The sequence below is a fragment of the Orussus abietinus genome, unplaced genomic scaffold, assembly GCF_000612105.2.
Source record: "Orussus abietinus isolate OABI.00-Male unplaced genomic scaffold, Oabi_2.0 scaffold230, whole genome shotgun sequence".
Taxonomy (NCBI): domain Eukaryota; kingdom Metazoa; phylum Arthropoda; class Insecta; order Hymenoptera; family Orussidae; genus Orussus; species Orussus abietinus.
The window spans coordinates 1-22,289 of record NW_019394379.1 but is presented as its reverse complement, the minus strand read 5'-3'; the positions used below and the strand labels follow the sequence as shown (position 1 = coordinate 22,289).

At 48.2% G+C, this 22,289-nt stretch overlaps 2 protein-coding genes across 2 annotated transcripts; one reads left to right on the top strand and one right to left on the bottom strand.

Moving 5' to 3' along the window:
* Nucleotides 1–1,396: 1,396 nt before the first annotated feature.
* Nucleotides 1,397–19,062, bottom strand: LOC105700114 (mitogen-activated protein kinase kinase kinase 11). Its single transcript, XM_012425715.2, has 13 exons — nt 18,105–19,062; nt 17,806–18,040; nt 17,507–17,724; nt 17,094–17,434; nt 16,824–17,004; nt 16,593–16,741; nt 16,340–16,512; nt 15,399–15,645; nt 15,180–15,299; nt 14,377–14,580; nt 5,508–5,919; nt 4,483–4,818; nt 1,397–3,522 (listed from the first exon to the last, which is right to left on the bottom strand). The coding sequence occupies exons 1-13, from the start codon at nt 18,293–18,295 to the stop codon at nt 2,799–2,801; spliced, it is 3,531 nt and encodes a 1,176-aa protein (XP_012281138.1). The 5' UTR covers nt 18,296–19,062; the 3' UTR covers nt 1,397–2,798.
* A 319-nt stretch (nt 19,063–19,381) lies between these two features.
* On the top strand, nt 19,382–21,120 carry LOC105700098 (N-alpha-acetyltransferase 60). Its single transcript, XM_012425684.2, has 2 exons — nt 19,382–19,748; nt 19,818–21,120. Exons 1-2 carry the CDS (start codon nt 19,469–19,471, stop codon nt 20,393–20,395), a joined length of 858 nt encoding a protein of 285 aa, XP_012281107.1. The 5' UTR covers nt 19,382–19,468; the 3' UTR covers nt 20,396–21,120.
* Nucleotides 21,121–22,289: the final 1,169 nt, after the last annotated feature.

Genomic DNA, 22,289 nt, shown 5'->3' with positions numbered 1-22,289 from the left:
AGGGGATGCGAGAGTGGGATCCAAGGAGTCATTAAACTTATCTCCTAACAGGGTGTACCGAATCGTTTGAAACATTACAACGTGAATACGGAGGCTTTAAGTTAGGTCCTGAAGCTCCAGGAAATTTCATTGTTCAGGAAAAAAATGTCGAAAGTATCTCTAAAGAAATTTCCTTGAAATTGAAGTTTCCCGGGTGCCAGGACCTCCTTTACAGTCTCCGCAATGACATTGTCAGGTTTGACACGATACGGTATCCCCAATTTGGAGAAAAGATTCATAAACGAGACCTCATTGACGTCACTTTCGCATCACCTTAACTTAAGGCGAGAAGGATCAAATAGTCGAGAACCTTTTCACACATTCTATACGCTCGGATCAACCCTCCGAGGCTACTCGGGTTGACGCGGAATGTAGAGTAGAAAATCAATACCTCTAATTTAAATGGAAAGCTATTTCTCGACTTGATCTTCGCATCGGCATCGAGTATCGCTAACGATCTTTATTCCTTCAGTCTTCCGCAAATCTACCGGTCTTAATGTATCGTCGCTCGTATTTTTCGCAGGAGGTTTTTTGCTTTCAGTCTAACGAGCCGCCCGTTCTTATCGGGCTGATAACGTGGCTCTCGAGTAGGATCACATCGCACGGAATGTGAGAGCTGTAGTCCTTAATATGTAAGGTGTCCTGCGGACCGCTGTCGCGAGCAGGAGGCAGTGCGGAAAATGCATCGAGACATCCTCCATCCACTATGCGAATGCTTGTCTATGAACCCCTCCACGAAGAACAGGACACTCACCGAAGCATCATCTGGAATCCCCTTACTCGGGGAAACAGTGCGTTAACACATTCGCGACCGGCAAATTTTATCCGTTTCAAATATCGAGTACCGGGGAAAATAATGACATTCTGAAACTGGTTGCCGCAAACTTGTATCGTGTATCGTTATGGATTCACGTCAGCGGCAACCAGGAATGGAACTTGAAAAGACGTGAATTCATGTCACCGGTCGCGAATGTGTTAACATTTCTCCCTCCCTCTTGAATTAACAAGAAGGAAATATTTCCATTATTTTTGCGATACCGTTAAAGCCTGTACGCTTAATAATTTTTTAGGCGATATCATTCAGGGGATGTCAAAGTGGCATCTGAAGAGTCAATCGTGCATGAAACTTTTCTACCGAACTGGACGCGTTAAATCATTTCACACTTTAAAACGTTAATGTGGAGGCTATGAGAAAGGTCCTAACCCTCGTGAAATTTCACTTTTTGCACAAAATTTTTAAGATATGTATGGAGAAATTTAAAAAAATTCATATTTCATTAAGGTCAGGACCTTCCTTATACCCTTCATATTTTGATTGTGAAGTCTGAATCGATTCGGTACACCCAGTTAGGAGAAAAGTTTCATAAACGAGGCCTCTTTGACGCCACTTTCACATCGCCTTAATGGGGATTTTTTTATCTCGGAAGAAAGAGTGCTCCGATAAATGAAGCTTATCTCGTCATTTATACCAGATCCTAGAAGTAGCTCGATAAGTGTCCTCTTCGAGGTGGAAGGACTCCCACATATCTTACACGGCCCGAATCCTCGCGAATTCGTCTCCTTTCCTCCACTTAACCCGTTCGATACGAGATTGATCTAAGAGCCAGATCTCGAAATCGCATTCGGCACCCTCGACGCATATCTTGCGATATGAGGAACTGTTCCTCGACGGAGAGGTCTTGCTTGTTCTGCGAAATTCGAACCTGCGATATGCAATGAACGTTTTAAGGAAACGCCACGTTCGGAGACCGTAGCAAAGTTCTACCGACCACCTCTTGTCTTGCCCCCGTTAAGAATATTTAAATCCTAAGACATATTAACTGCGAAGACTAGCGAATTGCATTAACATATACAACGGCATCGCTCCCTTATTTTCGTATAATCTCTAGAAACGTAAGAAATTTCGTATAATTTTTCTTCGCTACGACTTCTAAACCACAAGGAGTTCAAGTGCTAACTACCGATTAAGGCGAAGTAGGATCGAAGCACGACAACTAGCATCGAAACGTTCCCTTGAAACGTTCTATGCGACACAGTTGGTTATCCTGCGGTGAAAAGGATACAATGATGTTAAACCACCCAGTATACCGCAATCATAGAACCTTCTCAAGTCAGAGATGTTCCACACCTCGTTCCCGTCCGCTTACAATTCGACTCGATGACCTAAAATCAACGGTGCACCTCGACGCCTAAAATTCGCAACGGAGCGATCAGACCTTATCCAAAGATCCGAAGCTATCCCGCCACCCAGAGAGCATGGGAATAATTTCAATCGATAACCGGATCGATCCTCTAATTTTCTCGCGATGGTCCTTTCAAAAGCCCTCAGAGCGAAACCTTCAGGTCCCTCTTATCCCCTTACATGAGTGTGCGCTGTAAGAACTTCCATCAAGGTAGGACATGCCCAGCTCCCGTTGTTCGTGTCCAGGGTGTCTTCGGAACAGTCAACAAGGACCTCTAACCCCGCAGTACAGATCCAGGGTCACCATCGAGGCTCCCAGCTCCAAGGGTCCGTCGTAAGGTACAGATCTTGTCGTGCCCCATCCGTTGTTCCTGTCCAGGGTGTCTTCGGAACAGTCAACAAGGAGTTCCACCCCCGCAGTACAGGTGCAGCGTCACCACCGAGGCTCCCAGCTCCAAGGGGCCGTCGTAAGGTACAGATCTCGTCGTGCCCCAGCATCCCCTCGCCTCCTAGCTCGCCTTGAAGTCGAATTCCAAGAGCGACCAACGTCCCATCCGGTCCCTTAGATCAGCCAGTGCTATGACAAGAACTCCCTCTCCAGCTCCGAGATGCTGGGCTTCCGGTTCCTGCTGAGCCGCCTGTTGGCCTGCAGGGGCACGGTGACGTCCTGACTTTGGCCATGCATCGGGATGTCCAGCAAGGTCTCCCTATGGTCCCGAGGCACGCCGTCTCGGTCGAAGGTCACCGGCGAGAACCTGACCCTGCTTATCGAGATCTGGCTGTCCTTCGCGGACACGTAGCTCGAGTCCTCGGAGGTCAGCGAGTCCGGGGGAGTCGGGTTCGTCGGGGTGCCAGAGCCCGAGTTGTTCTTGCTGGCGCTCTTGTTCGGCGAGCTGTACGAGTAGTTCGACCTCTTCAAGCTGGAGCGCAGCCTGGTCACGACCTCGAGGTTGTTCGGCCGCTCCCCAGAGTTCGGGTTAGACTCGTGGGAGTTCTGGCGGGTCAGGTACTGCGAGCCGTACTCGTGGTTCAATATATTGCTACCGTAGAGGCCGATGCTCGAGACGTTCGGCGAGCGCTGGTAATAGTGGCTCGGCGAGTAAAGCGAATAGTCAGCATCGTCCTCGAGGCGGAAAGTCGGGTTGACGTTGCTCTGGCTCGACGTGCTCGCGTTGGAGACGTTCGAGGAGGTGCGATGGTGGGTGTACGAGGGCAGCCTCGGGCTCGGCCTCGCCGTGCTGTTGATGCTGCTGGGGTTGTCGTACGCGTGCGGAAACTCCGGACATTCCAGCATCCGGTCGCTGGAAATCGGAATTCCACTTTATTGACGGTCTCACCTTAGTTTAGGGAAATAATACTAATATACCCAGATAGATACTCATGGTGAGGGAAATCGATTTACAATTTGCAGACCATTTGCTGCGTGAAATGTCTGCAATATGTGTACGCACGTTACGCAATAAATCTCAACAAGAATTCCCGATTGATTTGTCGGAAATAGTTGTATATATTTACCGCATACTCGAGTCATATGCCGGTAATGCCGACATTAATGAGCTGAAAATTTATGGAAAATTTAAAAGAAGCTATTACATCGCCTTGTGACAATTAATTCCCGGACCTTGTATGAGGTCAATTAATGCTACAAATGTGAGCTTAAAATATGACGTTGCTCCATTGTTTATCGGCAATGCGCGACGTAAATTCAGCTGTGCATATGCATACAAACATTGAGACATTGCACGCACGTAACTTTCTTTAATATTTAAGGTGATGTGAAAGTGGCGTCGAAGAGGCTTTGTTTATAAAACTTTTCTCTCAACTCGGTTTACCGAACAATTTGAAACTTTACAGCGTGAATAGGGAGACTATAAGGAAGGTCCCGAAACTCATGAAATTGCAATTCTTTTCACATTTCTTTATAGGTATTTTAAAAATAGTTTATGAAAAATGAAACTTCACGAGTTTCAGGACCTATCTTAGGGTCTTCATATTCACGTTTTAAAGTATGAGATGATTTGAGACACCCAGTTCGTAGATAGGTTTTATGGACGATTCAGCTTTCGGATGCTACTTTCACATCCCCTTAAGTGTTATTTTGGTTCGTAATTGTGTACTGCAGATACGAGTTCCAAACGAGGACTCACGAGCGTCACCCTCGTGGCACATTTTATGATCTTATCAGGCAAATTTGTTGCAAATTATTCATCACTTTGTCTATCTGGGGAATTTTTGAGGAATACGTGCACCCGGACGCTTACTGGTAGTCGGTGTGAACGAAATACGCGGACTCGGGAGGTCGATAGTACTCCGGTGGTACCACGGCGTACATCGGGGGCCCGTAATCGGGAAAGGAGGTGGTGTTGCCCATGTAGATGGTCGGCACCCTCTCCAGCCTGTCGATTCGGCCCATCTCGGGCGAGTAGGCCTCCTCGTTGCTGGTGCTGGAGCTTTTCCTTCGAGGACTGGGTGTCGGGGCATTCGAGCCGGTACCGCTGGCATAATGCTGAGGGGAATCCGTGAAACGCAACGGCTTATCGGGCATCACGGCTGGTGGAAGGCCTGGCGCGATACCACCCATGTTGCTCAGGAACGGCCTGAAAGAAAGAGCCAACCCTCGTCAGAAAAGCTGTCCCCACTTCCCCTCGCCCTTTTGCCAAAATAACAAAATTCTACTTCCACCCTACACTGATCAAAATTGTCAATTTACATAATCAATGGTTATCTCGATGCCACAATAAATTGCAGTGATATTACGGTATCTACGTAATATCACATTCGGCATCTAGGTTAAAGGAAATTATAATGTAATATTACATCTAAGTCAAGTTAAAATACCCTAACACGGTAAAGATACAATGTTAGGTGTATTTATAGATTTTCTAATTTCTCACTTTTCCATTTTACGTTCTAGTATGTAAGCCTTCGTTCATGAGGTGTGTCAAAATGCATGTAAATTTCCAGCGATTTTTTTCAGTACAAGGGTGTTCATACCTGTAGTAATTATTCTATTTTACGTTTTTGTACGTGAAACTTCATTTATAAGGTAAAAGTGTACGTAAATTCCCATCGACTTGTTTCAGTACAAGGGCGTCCATACCCATAGTAATTATTCCATTTTACGTTTTTCTACGTGAAACTTCATTTATAAGGTAAAAGTGTACACTGGGAGACCTCAATGCCCTCCCATCCTGCACAGGCGATGCCGTATCTGCAGGAGAGGCATTCATGTCCGCCGTTGTACATACATTCCCATCGTCTTTTATCAGTACAAGGGTGTCCATACCTATAGTGTCGTGCCGGTCCATGATAAGTGTTGTGCGGGTAGCCGCTGGTCGAGCTGAACTCGTAATCCGGACCCAGATAAGCGGAATTGCGATTCGAGCCGGTGTCGGCCTGGAACCACCACCTGGGGGGCTCATCCTCGCAGTCGTTCAGCCTCGGTTGTAGCCTCGGATGAATCGGCGACACGTTCGACATCCTCACGTCGTAGCCGGTCGCCACGCCAGCCAGCATAGCCGCAATGTTGTACAGGACCAGTTCTATTATGCTTAACTTTGGTTTTTTCGCCTCCCCGTTATAGAGGGTCGGCATTGGTACCGGCATCGGCATAATGTACGGCCCGGTCAGCCCGGGCTTTAGAGGGTAATCCGTCGTTATCCAATCCGTCGGCAGTTCTGGCGGTAGCGCCGAATAGTCTATAAAATATAATTACATCTCCTTGGAATCGCAGAAAGCGCCACGACGCCTCCCGACGTTTCTCTGAGAGCTTAAGGTGAAGTGAAACCCCCCTAAAATCAGTCGATCCGAACAATACACTTTTCTTTTCTTAAGGGTATTAGACAGAACTCTCCGAAACTTCGACACGTGACACGTGAGCACCGAGGAAATATCCTGACACTTTGAAAATTGGAATTTTTTAAATCAATATTTTTTAACTCAGCTCATACCAGAACCAAAATGGCGTCGGGCTCTGATATTTCGATGGATGTACAATTACTGAAGGCTCTAATATGAGAAACAAAAGTGGCAGGACAACTGTACAATTTAGAAGAGTCTGGTAATCGAGAAATTCGCATTTTAACAGGATGAAGGTAAAAAAAGTGTCTTATATGCTTCTATTTTGAAACGATGGTAATACGAGCTCTCGGAGTGAAAATTTAGTTCGCATGGAAATCACAGATGGCGCAGGGGGTCCCTTTGCAGTCAACTAGGGCCTCAGAAACCATGAATCCAGGGGATTTCTGGACATTTACTCAGATTTCTTTAAAATTATTGTACGAATACGACTGATGGAGTATGCCATTTAGTACAATACCGAATATAATTCGACACAGCTGTCAATATAAAAATGAACCTCGGCAACGTAGGTATTCAGAAGAAACTTTTTTACCGACGTCGATCAAGTTCCTCGACGTGTTTCACTTCACCTTAACGCTAATTTTACCCCCGACTCTCCAAGGGGGATTCGTTGTACCGGAAGAATTTCCGAAATTTCGGCAATTTTTAATGCAGCGATCCCTGTCCAGGGACTTTTTTTTTTATCATTTAGACTTCGATGCTTCGTTGGATTTAAGGTGGAATAAATAAAAAGGATCACGAACTGGCGTCAACGAATCCTCCTTTTAGGCTTATAGGGGTGCGAAAGAGCGAAGGGCTTTCGTCCTGCGAATTTCTAGAGCAAGGGTCAATTTCTTCGGAAATCGATCCGAATGGTATTCTAATGAGATGCGGAACCGATTAATCGATTGAAGATTTTCAAACCGGCGGAATGGATTTATGAAAATCACCCCGCGATTTATCGATTATTATCGAGCTTACGTCTAGTTGCCCGACGCTATTCGCTTGCTCGGTTTCTTTTTTATGCATTTTTTTCTTTTTTCATTTTTACGGAAGTTCTTGCGACGCAATGCCGTGCCTTGCGACTTTTAAACTCACAAGGAAGACATCCCAGGTCGATCTGTCCGACTTGATTTCTTTTATAATATGCTATAGTAGATTAAAAATTAAGCAACAGGTATTTCTTTTTATCTGCCATTAAACACTTTAAGGGGGTGAAACCACCATCCAAAGTAAGGCCTGTGAGGGGTGGCTCACCACTTAATTTTTTTTGTTCTTAATTGAGAAAATTATATTTTTCATTTCTCGTTATGAGAAAGCTTATTCGGGTGGATTGGTTAAAAAAATATTACGTTCTTGTGGGTGAAACTGCCAAATCGCCCCTTGACATGCCTCACTTTGGATGGTGGTTTCACCCCCTTAAAGTCTTAAATGGCAGAGAAAACAAAATTCGTGTCGCTTAGTTTCTAGTCTACTATAACATATTATAAAAGAAATGAAATCGGATAGATCGATCCGGGATACTTTCCTTGTCAGTAAAACATCAAATTAAGCGACTTTGGACCACCCTTTGTTTTAGGAATTCGCTCTGGTCGCTGCGAAAAGGCATGCGAAATTTTGGCAAGGCATCGTCCTCGGTCTTACCTTCGAGAAACTAAATTAAGCGACTATCGGGTGCCTTATCACACAATTATCTATCCTACGCTAACATTTAAGCAAGGCGGAACGAGGTGACATGCGATAAGCGTACTTCTATTATCACTAACTACACGTTCCACATGGGTCTCACTCTTAATCGCAGATATGCAAGGGACTATCGGTGCCAAAAAACGGAGAACAAGGCAAAAAAAGGTGAGCAAGATTTTCTAAAAGACGCTACCGGGCCAGATAATCTCAGTTTCGAGGAATTTCGGAAAGCGCTAAGAAATCTGATAACACGACTGATTGCGCGACTTAGAGTTGCACTTTCCTTGAGGGACGGAAAAACCGATAATCGAGGTACACTGCGTTACAGAGAACTTAAGTCAAGCAAGACTATAATTCTAAGGGCATGCTAATACAAACCCCAAACCATGGAGGCAAACTACCAGAAGCTGCGCTCGCAAAACAATAGTGGATCGGCCTCCTTATTCCGACAGTACCTGATAATACACTAAAGGATAATGGCTCGGCAATTGTCCAACAAAGTGCAAGAGAAGAATGTATAATTTTTCTTTCTTTTTCTTTTTCTTTTTTCATTCGCCTGTCTTGAATCCCCCTCTCAGGATATTGAAAACTCAAAACGAGTCGAGATCCAAAGACGCGAAGGACTCGGTAGAGTCTCGCGCCAAGTGCACGGGAGCGAGTCCCCTCGGCGAGTGATAAGCCTCGTGATAAGAGCCTCGAAATAAACCGTTCACTTAAAAGGCGGTTAAACTCGGGCATTGAGGAAAGGTCAGGACCAAAACCAAACGGAGTTAACAGTTAGGAACCCAATGGATAGCATGCAGGGAATCTTTTACGCTCGGCTCCGTATCCTTATCAGGTTATCACCGATACTCATCGAGGCTTCGATTAAGATTATTAGGACTACTCTTGTTTGCAATCGCGTCCAGAAGAGACGCCTGCAAAGTGCTCGGCTGGCAGGCATGAAACACAGAAAAAAAAAACAAAAAAAATATATATATAAATAAACGGATATAAGTAACATGTGGACAAATCATATTCCTAAGTACAAGACTAATCAGCCGTCTTATCAGCGACATTAAGCCACTGCGGCACTACTTTGCAAAGACATCTTAGCTATCATTCCACAAACAACTATCCGACCAACAGTCGACGGTCCGAGCGTAAAAAATGTTGAAAACTAAAAAAAAACAAAATCCAACGTGTCCAACTGAAAAGGTTTTATTGAAAAAGTTCTATTTCTAAATACAGGTGTGTGCGTGTGGCTCCGTGTGCGTGAAATGCGTGTGAGTCTCTGTGTGGTCCGTGGTGTGTACACACTGTGTGTACACCCATTTGCTCGAGGAAACGTCAGTTATTAATTTTCAAAACGGCAATACGGGGACGTTCTTTTCAGTCTAACATCACGAGACGAGGGACCGTCCCCCGAGCGATTTGATCCTTCTTTCATGGCAAATTCAAAATTCAATTTTATCCCCATCACCATCAATGAACACTTATTCAAAATCCAACCAGCTCCGAGCTCACGGTACAACGGTTTCGTAGTTGAACAACAAATACTATCCTCTTTGACATGTCGAGTCGAGAAAAATCGTCCATTAAAAATCCGAGAAAAGCTCCTTACTTAGCCCTTTGAGCGCTAAGCACTTTCGACATACGGGCGAATTTCCTTAGACCGTGCGCGCGATATTGAGCCAAACGTCGGACGCACATATGCGTCGACAGCGTTCAAAGGGTTAAAAATAAAAAAAATAAAATAAAAAGAGAAAAAAATCGTCCCTGCTCGAAAAGCGCCCTTGAGCCCCCCCTCTCCCCAAATCGTCAAGTACAAAAACTAAGTGCTTCTCGAGAGGACCTTAAAAATGCAAACGGAATGTACATTATTCTCTGCGCATCGAAGTCTCAAACCGTCCGTGAATAAAATCGCCCAATTACGAAACCGCGTTTTGCAAGTCCACCGAAAATCCTCCTTTTAAACTAAATACGCATCGGAGGTACGACGGCAATATAATTTAGGAATGACCACTTAATGGAGGAATTAATGCCACGAAGAACTCGCTCGGATAGAGGGTATCCCGACGTTTCTTTCAGCCTCTGCTAGTAGTTAGCTCTAATAGAAAAAGTGTCATGTACCTCCGAGTCTTAACGGGAAGAGACCCAACACCATATATATATATATATATGTATATATATATTTAAAAAAGGAAACCAAAAGAAAACAATTAAAAAGAGACCGCATTAAAGTCCTGCCCCGTGGACCGTAGAACCTTGTTATTAAAAATTTAGTTTTGCGGGATGTGCCAGTTAGCGGATTATGCTGCTAGTCGGTCATTTAAATGCGTGAAAAAAAAAAAGAAAAAAAAAAGAAAAAGAAAATTCGGAGAGGCCAAAGTGCCGCGATTGGTACACACACAAAGATACCTCCGAGAAGAAGGCGGGTGCCGGATATGAAGAAAAAAGAAAAAAAAAAGAAAAGAAAAGTTGAATTAAACAAATATTAGGAAACCGTCATATTGCACCGGCAGGTGAACGCAGAATTCGCGCGAGTCCAATCGTCGTTTCGTTAGCTCTGAAACGCAGGAAAGTAAAAAAAAAAAAAAAAACACGGTACACCTTCGCGATCCTCGTGTCGAGAGTCACGCCAAAGGGTGCCCCCTTAACAGGTAAACCTTAAATTTACGTCTGGTCCCTCACCGAGAAATTTCACAATTGAAGGATAACGAAAGAAAGGCAAGAAATAGGGAAAGCTAAGAGAAGAGAAGGTAGAAAATCAGCGGCGACATTGGGCACGGGATTCCTCGTCGTCCCTACCCTCCGAGACTGCGCCTCCCCTGAGAAATTCCCAAAAGGCCTAAACGGCAGAATGTGCTCGATATAAATTAAGGGACAAACTGTCGACGGACCCTCGAGGGAGAATTGGAAACGGGGTAATGGCGAGGCGACGGCGAAATCCACTCTCGGCACGCGAAGCGACAAACTTGCGAGCGCGTTACGTCGAGGGGGCTTCGGGGGTTTTCTAAATCATAAGGGTGCAACCAGTGATGCGATGAGTCGAACATTTAGATTTGTCGAATTCGAATCATGCACGAGTTAGAGCCAACTCGAGTCCATTTGGTCGTAACTCGAGTTATCGGTTAAAATGTGAGGTGCGAGGGCAAGAGCGAGACGGGGTTGCCTCCCCTCATTGAGTTTACTTATATTCGTCTACTAGAGGCATTGTAACGCAAGTTAATTTACTCTCAAAGGAGTTTGAGTACCTGTTTTAGTTGCAACACGAGTCAATTCGATCGTAACTCGAGTTATGAGTAAAAATGTGAGGTGCGAGGTCAAGAGCGAGACCGGGTTGCCTCCCATTATCGTTTATTTATATTCGTCTACTAGAGTCATAGTAACGCGGGTTAATTTACTCAAATGAGTTTGAATAGTCGTTGTTGGATCTGTTTTAATTGAAACTCGAGTCAATTCGATCGTAACTCGAGTTATGAGTAAAAATGTGAGGTGCGAGAGCAAGAGCGAGACCGGGTTACCTCCCCTTATCGAGTTTACTTATATTCGTCTACTAGAGTCATCGTAACGCGAGTTAATTTACTCAAAGGAGTTTGAATAGTCGTTGTTGGATCTGTTTTAATTGCAACTCGAGTCAATTCGATCGTAAGTCGAGTTATCGGTCAAAATGTGAGTTGCGAGGGCAAAAGTGAAACCGAGTTGCTTCCGCTTGCCGAGTTCACTTAAAGTCATTTACTCGAATCATCGTAACGCGAGTTCATTTACTCGAGTCATCGTAACGCGAGTTCATTTACTCGAGTGAGTTCGAGTAGTCATTGTTCGACTCCTTTTGCTCGTCAACTCGAGTTTATTCGAGTAACTTTACCCTCCAACTCGAGTCATACGTCGAGTTCACCCTACTAACTTTCACATAGGAAATTAACAGTTTCGTACAAGACTTTCAAACGTCGACCAATGACGTGTCATTGCAACAATGCAAATGTCTTCAAGCGAATGTACTCGCACGCGAAAAAAAAAAAAAAGAAAAAAAAATCCGTAAGAACTCGAGAATCGGTCCCGGACTCGAGTAGGCACTGTCATGGACTTCGAGTAACTCGAGTCAACGAAGTATTCGACTCATCGCGTCGGTGCAACAAATGGTACCTTAAATCCAGGTATAATTGGCCAACGATAAGGCACAGGTGGGAAAAGTCGACGGGGAAAGGGGAATAAAATGTCTGCTAATGGTTGCATGCACTATCGCTCACGACCTACGCCTTCTACGATGCACAGCTCTATGTAAGATACTTTCTACCGAGGAAAGAGAGAGGAGAGACAGAGAGAGAGAAAGAAAAAAAAAAATGAGGGAAAAAAAATGATATATCTACGCCTCGAAAATGCGGACGAGCGGCCGGGAAGTGCCGGAGCTCGTCACTAGGTGACTCTCCGGCTTCCGGGTCGAAGGGGCCCGGAAGCGATCGCGGGGGGTCTAGCGGAAACGCTTTTGGCAAAAGTTCGACGACCACTAAGAGAGGAAAGGATGGCCGACTTACGCGTCGAGATGTTCTCCTCGGAAAGGCCTGGCGACGAAGGAGAACAGATTTATTTAGATCTAGATTAAAACATAGATCGGTTTGGGTGGGATGGAGCGATCGATCGCCGGAACACCCAGGAGAAAAAGTAGCCACACAAATGACGCGACCCTTACAATCGAGAAATGTGAAGAATCTACTCGATTCTACGGAAAATTCACCGAATGATCACCTGGAGTACTCGCTCTAAGTGATCGTAACATCAAGTAGTCTCGACTTTTTCTTTCCCCTCGGGGTTCAGGGACAGAGTTCGCGAAGTCGCTACGCTAAACAAAGGGGTAGAATCACGCTGATCTCGAACATCTACCTCGCAATAAAGAAGGTTACGTGCACCGTACCTTGCGTCGTCGGCCTCGAGAACCCTGAGGAAGTGGCAAGTGAGAAAATAAAGGAGGACGTAACTACGTTCGAAATGCTCCTCGCTCCCGAGATCCTCGCCTAGGGCTTGCCCGGTTCTTGTTGCCGAGCATATTCCTCGGTCCCCGGGCGTCGCGAAGCCTATCCCCCGGGTCTTCGTCGCTACGGAAACAACCCGGAGCTCTTCGGCATAGTCGATCTCGCCTCTCGGCCAGCGTTTCCCCCCGACTCCGGCGGGCATCGTCTCGCTCTCCGCCCTCGCCGATCCTTGGCTACCTTCCGCATGGTACGGCAACCATTTGCATATCCGTTCCGGGTCAACTTCCCCCGGGCTTCCCGGCGAAGTCTTCACCCACCACGAAGAGGACGGTGAAGAGTTTCGGAATGTCCTGGCATCGGCCCCCCGGGCTCCTCGGAGAGGAATCGACGATCGTGTCCGGCGACTCGAGCCTCTCGAGCCGAGCGGCGTTCACTCGTTGTTCTTGCGGTGCACCAGGTCCACGAGAACGCCAGCGACGGGCCTCATGGAGTCGGTGCCCTCGGAGCTGCGCCTGGAGAAGCCAAGAGCGTTGGTCGGCCCACCGAGGGCCTCCTTGGGTCGACGCATCGGTTCCGAGTTCTGTCGTCCCCGATCCTGAAGAGTCGTGGCTTCGCCCTGGGCCTCGAAGTCGCCCAGGCACTCGCTGCTCTTCGACTTGGAATTCAGTGCAGGGCTGGAGCCGAAGTCCCCGGAGTACACGGTGGGTCCATCCGGTACGTCCCTCGAGGCCCGCTCGAGCTCCTCCAGGAACCCGAGCGAGCCCTTGGAGGACCTGGTGGTGTCGCTCGACTGGTCCGCGTCGAGGCGACAGAGCTCGGCCTCGAGGGACTCGAAGTCGACGCCCTCCCTGGAGTTGGCGGTCAGGAACCTGGCGGCGATCCCGGCCTGATCGGAGCCTCGGCGCCTGTCGAGCTTGGAGACGGAGACCGAGTCCCCGACCCTGACGGCGGCGGGCTTGTCGTCGATGGCGTCCCTGCTGCCCCAGGCGCGCATCTTGCTGAAGACCCTGAGAGGGCTCTTGGATCCGCGCGACTTCCGACCTCTCGACGCCTTCCCCACCGAGTTCTCCGGGCTCGACTCCGGCCCGTCCGCGTCGTTGATCCTGATGGCGACGGAGTTCCTCCCCTCGGAGCCGCGGGGCGAGTTCAGGGAGCTCTTGCGCGAGCCCGAGGGCGAGCAGAAGAAGTCGGCGAGAGAGGCGAGCCTCGACTCCGAGCTGTCCCGGCGCTTCGACTCCTTCGACTTGCTCCTCGAGCGCGTCTTGCTCTTGACGCGTTTCGCGGTGCCCACCAGGGTGGAGGCGACGCTGTGCACGAAATTCGTCGAGTGCGAGTGCTCGGGCTCGGCCGCGGGCTGCTTCGCCCCGCTCCTACCGACCTGGCCCTTGGCGGGGTCGGCGAGCGCCGGGGGCGGGCACTTGGCCGAGGAGTAGCTGTCCGAGATCACGGAGTACTCGCTCGAGAAGTGGGTCCTAACGTTGCTTCTCGAGGTGCGCGCGCAGGTCGCGACGTCGGCGACCTCGCCGTCCGGCCCGCTCGCAAGGGCCTCCTCCGCGTCCCGCGGCGAACCCTCCGTCGCGGAGGTCGCGCCCGCGGGGTCGCGCGGGTCCTCCGGGCCGGCGCGGTCCCCGATTAGATTATTCGCCGAGGAGTACAACTTTCTGGAGGTGGGGTTACCTATTTCCTGGAGAAGCGGCGAGCGGTGCGCGCTCGCCAGGAGGGCCGTGCGCAGCGGGGTCTTTTCGAGATCCGGGGCGGAGCGTGACCAACGCTTGCCGCCTGGCGACGTGGTGTTAGGCGGCTGCGTGATAATAGCCCCGCGTTCGCGCTGGTGCAGCGTCGACGGGCCCCATGTCTTACCCTTAACTCCGTCGGCTGGTACTAGATGGGAAGAACAAAAAACAAAACGCTACTCGCTACCGTACTAACTACTTCGGCTCGGCAATAGCGTGATACCTCTCTCATCGACCCTCCCCGAAGACGGTCCCCGACGAACGCCCATTCGCCGAGGACCGTCTTCGGGGGCGTATCATCGTCCACGCGAAGGACCGCGTGCGATCGAGACTGTAGACGGATGGTCGACGGGACGGGAGGGAAACAAAAAAAAAAACATCCTATACAGAGAGAGAAAGAGAAAGAGAGAGACCAAAAAATAAATTAAGATATACAACGGGAGGTACGATCAAAAGCAAAGACATCGCTCATGGCTGTATATATATATATGTATATCAAAAGAGAGGCGTCAACTTAAGGATATATACTTCGAGACTAATCACACCATGCCGTTATGGATGCTTTAATACCGAACAGACTTCAAACGTGACTACTAAGCACAAACTGAGTTGCTCGACGGGCTCGACGTACCCGCTAATCAAGTAACTTTCGAAATGGAAACACCGTCTATTACGTGGACAAGAACGAGGGCCTCGTCGAAGAGACCGTGGCGGATATACGATACGTTGTCGGAGCGGTCAACTTACGAGCTATGGCTCGAAGCCTCGGTATACTCGGGGAGCCTGGCGGGCTGTTCGGCCTCGACGGGTTCCTGGTCTTCCCCCGGTCCAATGCCGTATGCTGGACAGTTATCGTATGACGGAAATCTTCAAAACGAGTCATCGTGTTAGGAAATATTCGTACACGGTCGAGGCGGTTGTATGCCCGTTCGCTGTCGACGTCAGGCCAGATGATTCTCGACTTACCGGATGGTGCGCTGATGTTGCTCCCCGGCTCCTTCTTGTTCAGCTTCAGCCTCGACTTCTTGAATTTTCCGCGTCTCTTGTTAGGAGTCGGCGTGTTCTGTTGCTGGATTATCATGACGGTGAGCTCGCGCTCCAGCAAATCGATTTCTCGAGCGGCCAACTCCTGTTCCCTCTGTCGCAGGTTCTCCTCGTGTTGTCGCTGTTGCACCTGCGCCTTCGTCAGTTCTTCCTCCCTGCAGCGCAACTCCTGCCGAACGAGAGGACCGATAAAGGCCATAGCTCGATATCTTTCCGATTCCGTTCCGATAACTTAAGTGGACGCTTAATTGAGAATAAAGCTCTCCGTACGGATACCGAAACCGGCAGAGTAGTTCGTTAGAAATATAAGAATTCATCTCGAGTACGAGTTCATTGATATTAATGTGTCGTCGTTTCAATGTCAAATCGTGAACGATAATTCACCTGGTACTACCGGTTCAACATAGAATTCAGCATTGTCTTACCTCTTCTAGGGAGCGGCATGCCTTCGCATAGCATGTGAACAAATTCCATACATAAATACTATTGTACAAAGGTCCACGGAAACGTCGCAAGTGTTCAAATCGTAATTTTTGCAGCTTCGAAGTCTACTTTAAGTACGAGAAACTCATGCTTTTTTGCATGACCTCAGTTCGTTGATATTTTTTTTATTATGAATGAAGGAAAAAGATAGATAATGGTTGTAAGAGAATAGTGCTGAAATGCAACGAGTTCGCGTAGATTGGCAGAATAATCGGTCTAATGAAATCACGCGGGGCCGAGTAACGAGATGATCTCATTAGGTCCATCTTTATCGAGATATAGGTTCTTATCGACATAAAATCGATAGTTTTCACGCAGTCATAATTGGATCCATTGATCACACGAGATGGCTAATTAGAAGACATTGTACTCGGGCGTACCTTTTCCTTCATGCGCAACCCGTGGAGTACTTGTTCGATCTCCAATCTCCAGTCCTCCTGCATTGTATGAAACGACTCGTGTGGAGTAGCGGCGAATGCACTTCGTACTTCATCCAGGGCAACCAATATTTCTGCAAATCCAGGCCTGCAATGGCTATCCGAAGACCAGCAAGCTGCACAAGAAATTCAACAAGACCTTAATAAATCATTCACATTTCCCAGGAGATTCTAACGCGTTATTTAAATGTCTTACCTTCCATTAGATACCTCCAAGGCTGTGGACACGTTGATGGAATCGGTAATGTAAGCTTGTTAACTGCAACGCCATAAGCAACGGCTAAAGCATCGATCCCTTTGTAAGGGGTTTCACCGGTTAGGAGTTCCCACAGAAGTACACCGTAGCTGTGAATTTATTTAGAAACAATAGGTGAATAGCTTGTACAAAAGCAAGTAACGTGTAGCTATTACAATAATAAACAATCACCTCCACACGTCGCTGGCTTTACTGAATGTACTTTTCTTTATAACTTCGGGAGCCATCCATGCATACGTGCCTGCAGCCGACATGCGAGTAGTCTTGTAAACCTCTCTAGCCAAGCCAAAGTCGGTTATCTTCAACGTTTTGTATTGAAGATCATCGTTCTCTATCGGCTCGCTCAGCAGTACTGTAATTTTATTATTTAACGTTTAATTTGTTAGAACGTTTAGTCTTTCGAACGTTTTATGGCATGAAAGGTGACAAACAAGAACCCACCGTTCGAACTTTTTAAGTCTCGATGTATAAGACTGATCGGAGCTTTATTATGCAAATAATCCATGCCTCGAGCAATTTGTATCGCCCAGTCGACAAGTACGTCTGGCCTGATTTTTCTACCACTCAAGACCCTGTTGAGACTTCCGCCGCGAGCATATTCCATTACAAGACACATATTCGGCATCTTGAGGCATACTCCCTCCAATTGCACGATGTTCTCGTGTTTAAGCAACCAGAAGAGTTTGGCCTCCTGTCGAACATTTTCTAACGTGACACTAGGCTCCTCATCAGGGTCTTGTCTGGCTGCTTTTACCGCAACTTCGTGTTTCTGCCAGAATCCTCTGCAAAACGTAGAAACACTTTATAACTTTGTATTCCTCCAACTTTAAGCATGCAACCATAACTGCTCGTACCTATACACCTTTCCAAAACCACCCACACCGATCACCTCCTCTAATTGTAATTCTTCAAAGTCTATTTCTACTGGCTGCACCTTATCGATCACCGATGACACCCTGTCGATACTTTCCGCCTCGGCGACAAAATTTGCTGGAAAAATGCCGACCTTCCCCCGTATCTTTCCCGTCCACCACCCTTCGTCTCCTGATATTTTAGAATCTTTCGACAGAACCTGATAGAATATAACAATTTGATTAAACGATATCCTTGACGCTAATACTATAGCATCGCTACTCTTGCGTAAAAGAATTACCTCAACCGTTTCGCCTCTTTCCAGCGACAACTCATCTTCACCCTGAGCAATGTAATCATACAGAGCCGTGAAAATGATAGAACTGTTGTCCTGTCGAGACTGAGAAGAGGAATGCGTGCCATGCGACGGGCTCGTTTGCTGCGACACCGTCCTAGCCGTGCCGCCGCTGTGAGTGTCGGACACGCTGCTGTCAGACATATTGTTGCTCGACGCGCGTCCGTACAAATATCCGTAGCTACGCCAGAAGAGACCAAGTTATTTAAACCCTACATACCTTCCAAAACGCATCGAAAACTCACCTAGAGGATTGACTGTTCTGCCTGACACCGTGTTGATACCTCGGAGAGGAATTTGTTGTACCGGGTGTATGGGAATGTGAGGAGCCATTCTCCGAGTAGAGTAAAAACCGCTCGCTCCGATGACGAGCATCCGGGTGTCCGTGGTCCATCAAGACGGAGGAGCCTCTCGCCGATATCCCAGCTGGCGGCATAAGGCTCGACGCTCTCCCGCCTCTGCCGTTCCTTGCAACCTATCCTGCCTGCCTGGCTCCGATATGGTAACCACGACGCACTTTACGAGCCCCTTCGTGCAGAGGAGATTCATAAGGTGCCGTCAAAGTTTCCTATGCCTTCCGGGGAGCGACTAGAGCGTCGATCGACATCGAGTCGAGGGAAACACCTCCGAACCGATTTCCATCTCCGGAGCGGCGGGTCTCTCGAGGCGAATTCATGTGTCGCGGAGGCGGGTCGGGCTCGATCTCGAGAATCGCACGTCTGTCGCCGTGGAGAACGGCGCGCGGTCCCTCGAAAGCCCGGCCGCGGTTACCTGGTCGTTACCACCACCACGACCGCCACCACCGCCGCCACCCCGTGCACAAAAACAGTTTCCCGTGGACCGGCATTTTGGCCTTCTCCTCGGCTCGGGGAGGTCGCGGCACCTCGGCGGACTCCGGAGACTCGGCCAACGGGCCGGGATGGCCGGCGCCGCGACGGGACCGCACCGATCCACCGGCGCTCCAAAGGCCGTGCAAAACACTCGGGGTTCGCTCTCGCGTCAGGGTGTGTATACCCACAAGCCACTGTTTACGCGCACGGCTCTCGGCCCGGAATTGGCTCTCGACCGTGTGGCCGCGACTCGTGCCCGGCCTCGAAGTCGCGGGAACGCCTCCTCGAGGACGCGGCGCACCGCGTCAGCCCGCTGTACCTGCGACAATTTCGCGTTAACCATAGAAAACGGACCCACCGCTCACGACGATAACCTCACGGACGCCATGTTTGATTTTCACGGCCTCGCCGTTGACGTGCGCTCGCGCCTCGCCGCGATTTGCGGACGTCTTCAGCGGCCTCGCCAGCCAATCATAACCTATAATGTTGATTGGCGCGTTTTCAAAACAGCGAACGGTAAGTGTTGAGGCTCGGGCGTCATTTCTGCAATGGTTTCGATTGGTTTCTCGTTGTCGCCGCGTGGACGCGCTGCGCTCGTGACCCTGGCCAATTTCGTCTCCGACGTAGCCATCTTGGTTCTAACGGCTCTTATGTGCTCCCTTCCTCCTTCTTTTGTATTCTATGGCGGTATGTTTACAAGGTAACATTGACACTGCGTGTAGCAGGGCAAGGAATCGGCTAACAAATGTGCAGTAAAATGCAAGAGGAATTGTGGCGCGATGGCCACATCGTTTAATCGGTACGGCCTGGGTCCACCGGACGCGAAGAAGTGCGAATTCAGAGTTGACGCTGGCGATGACAGCGAAGGTGACGATGATGTTGAACGCACGAGCTCTATAAAACACTATTCCCCTCTTCCTCGTTGCACTCCGGTGTCGGAAGCCCCTATTCCTTCGGTGACAGTTCCACTCTGCGTTCTGGGCGAGGTTCAGCTTCGTTTCTTGTGTCCCGAAGACTTGGGTGAAGTACGGTCCCTCTGTCAAGATTGGTTTCCCATTGGTAAGCTCTGGCAGCGAATGCAGAGTCTCCTTTCCAATAATTGACAATTAACCACAGTTCTTTGTTTAGATTATCCCTATAAATGGTACGAGGATATTACGAGCTCTTCTCGATTTTATGCACTCGCTGCGGTTTACGGCGGCGTGATACTCGGTTTAATTGTAGCAGAAATCAAGCCGTACGTCGAACTGAGCAAGGAGGACCGTGGTATCTTATGCTCCAGCCTCGGGAAAGATTGCCTAGTGGGGTACATTTTGAGCTTAGGAGTGCGTCGGGCGTATCGAAGAAACGGCATCGCTTCCCTTCTATTGGAACAACTCTTAGAATATGTCACTGTGCCCGAACGATCCTCAGTGAAGGCAGTTTTCTTACATGTACTATCCAGTAATGCACCCGCTATCCTCTTTTACCAAAAATGTCACTTTCGGTTACATAGTTTTCTACCCTATTATTATTCCATTCGGGGTAAATGTAAAGATGGCTTTACGTACGTTCTTTACGTTAACGGTGGCCATGCACCTTGGGGACTTTGGGATTGGATGAGACATTTAGCTGGTGCAATGGCTAGTCTTGGGCCGTGTCGTGTCCCACGCTGGATCTGGCAAAGAGTTCTGTGGGCAGCTACGCTTCTTTCGTATCATAGATGATACACCCGTAATGTGCCAATGATCTACCAAACTCACCCATCGATGAGTCATCAAACGGTTGAAACGACCAATCGTATTACCCTACCAAACGTTATCGTGCGTTTTATAAAATGGCTCCGATATTGCCAAGACCGTGACTATTATTCCATGATAGTTCGACATAGGATGATAGTTGATATAAAAGAGAAAGGAGAAGTTTGAGATTCCGTCGCTTAAGAAACTAGTGTCAATATGTAAAAAAAAAAAGAATCACTGCCTCCTCACAAATGGAAAACAACGTGGTACTCACTGTACAGCTGCAAAGATTATTATTAATTACAATACTGACACTGGCATGAGTGGAAAAAATGAATATGTCTTCGGTATTCTGTTTTCCAGTGGTTAAATCGAAGCAGTGAATTCGTCGATGCTGTAAATTACCTGACACTTAGCTTTCAATTCTCGTACGATAAAGAGATTACTTGCTTGTATCTCGACTGCCGAATTAAAAAATAGGCATAAATAGACAAATACTCGTGCCTGGAGATAAGGCCCATATATGGTGGTGCACATACATGGGCGCATACGCACAGAGAGCTGTAGAAAGAGAGAAAGAGGAAAGGGATGCTTGACATTGGACCATAAATACTATTTTGTGGTCATGTTGTTTCGGTCACTAGTGTTAATAAGTGTACCGTATCAGCGATGTAACAACGTTTTATAATAAATTAATTCATTGTACATTAGTTATGAGTAATCGCAGCAACTTTATCCCAGGAAATCATCTTACTTAATTACATGTGTATTGTTTATCGTGTTTGTACTGAAAACCCAAATAACGCAGTTTTATTGTAAATATAGTTATTGGGCAAAGCCGTGTTTTGTCGGGTCGCTGGCTGGAGCACACTCATAAACAGATCTAGCGGTCTCAACTAATGGGTCCGTCGGTTTCTCCCAGACAGTCCTGGTATTTCAGACCGCTACATTTGCTTACCAGCATCAGAGATGATCTCTGCAAGCATGCTGGGCAGTCCGAGTGGGTCCGAGGCCCGGCAAAACGGTTTCGTCCAATCCGGGAGCCGCATCGCGGCCCGGACCGACGGACCGGCAGTTGCCCCGGATAAGCCGCCGTGGTAAGATGCCGTTAGCAGTTTAGAGAATGGCGAGGAACGTTTTACGTGCATCGTTCGACTTTAAAACAACGTGGCGCGAAATATTTCTCAATTATCGACGGCATTCTCATTCGTGAAGAGGTTCAGGGGAGACTCCATAGATGGCGCTGTGGTATGCGCACAGTTTCCGTGCCGACGCGCGGGGGAACCGAAGTGAAAATGGTCAGGACTGGTCAGGACACCACAGTGATCATGGGTCGCGAGTGCCAAGCATTGTGGCATCTATCAGCATGTATCTACAGAGATTAGCAGAGATGAGTTGGGAGATTGCTCAAGGGCAGGGTCGCGCGATCGCACCGTATGCTGCCCTATGATTTCGTACGTTAGCTTTCACCGTTTTTTGCCCCCAAGGGCGGCGCAACGAATTTCTGGTAGGGGCTCGCGCAATCGCGATGGCTGTACCATCTACCAGTTGCCGTTGGCGGCTCACGTATTCGCGATGGTAATACCATGCGGTAGTTGACGGTGGTGGCTTACCATTATGGCAATCTACTAACTCATCTCTGCCAAATCAGAGATGAGTTGAGAGATTCACGGGAAGGATCGAGCGACCGCGTCCTGTTTGACCTCCGGTGGAGGATGCAGACGGCTAATGCACTTGCCACCTGTTGCAAATCTGGGCAGCCGGAGAACCGGCTGAAAAAGTGAAGAACTCCTCACAAAAACTCCAAAACCCTGTACCTCCTCCGAAAAAAATCGCAGCCACTAGCTCGAGAGATCAATTTAAGCAGAACAATCTTCCC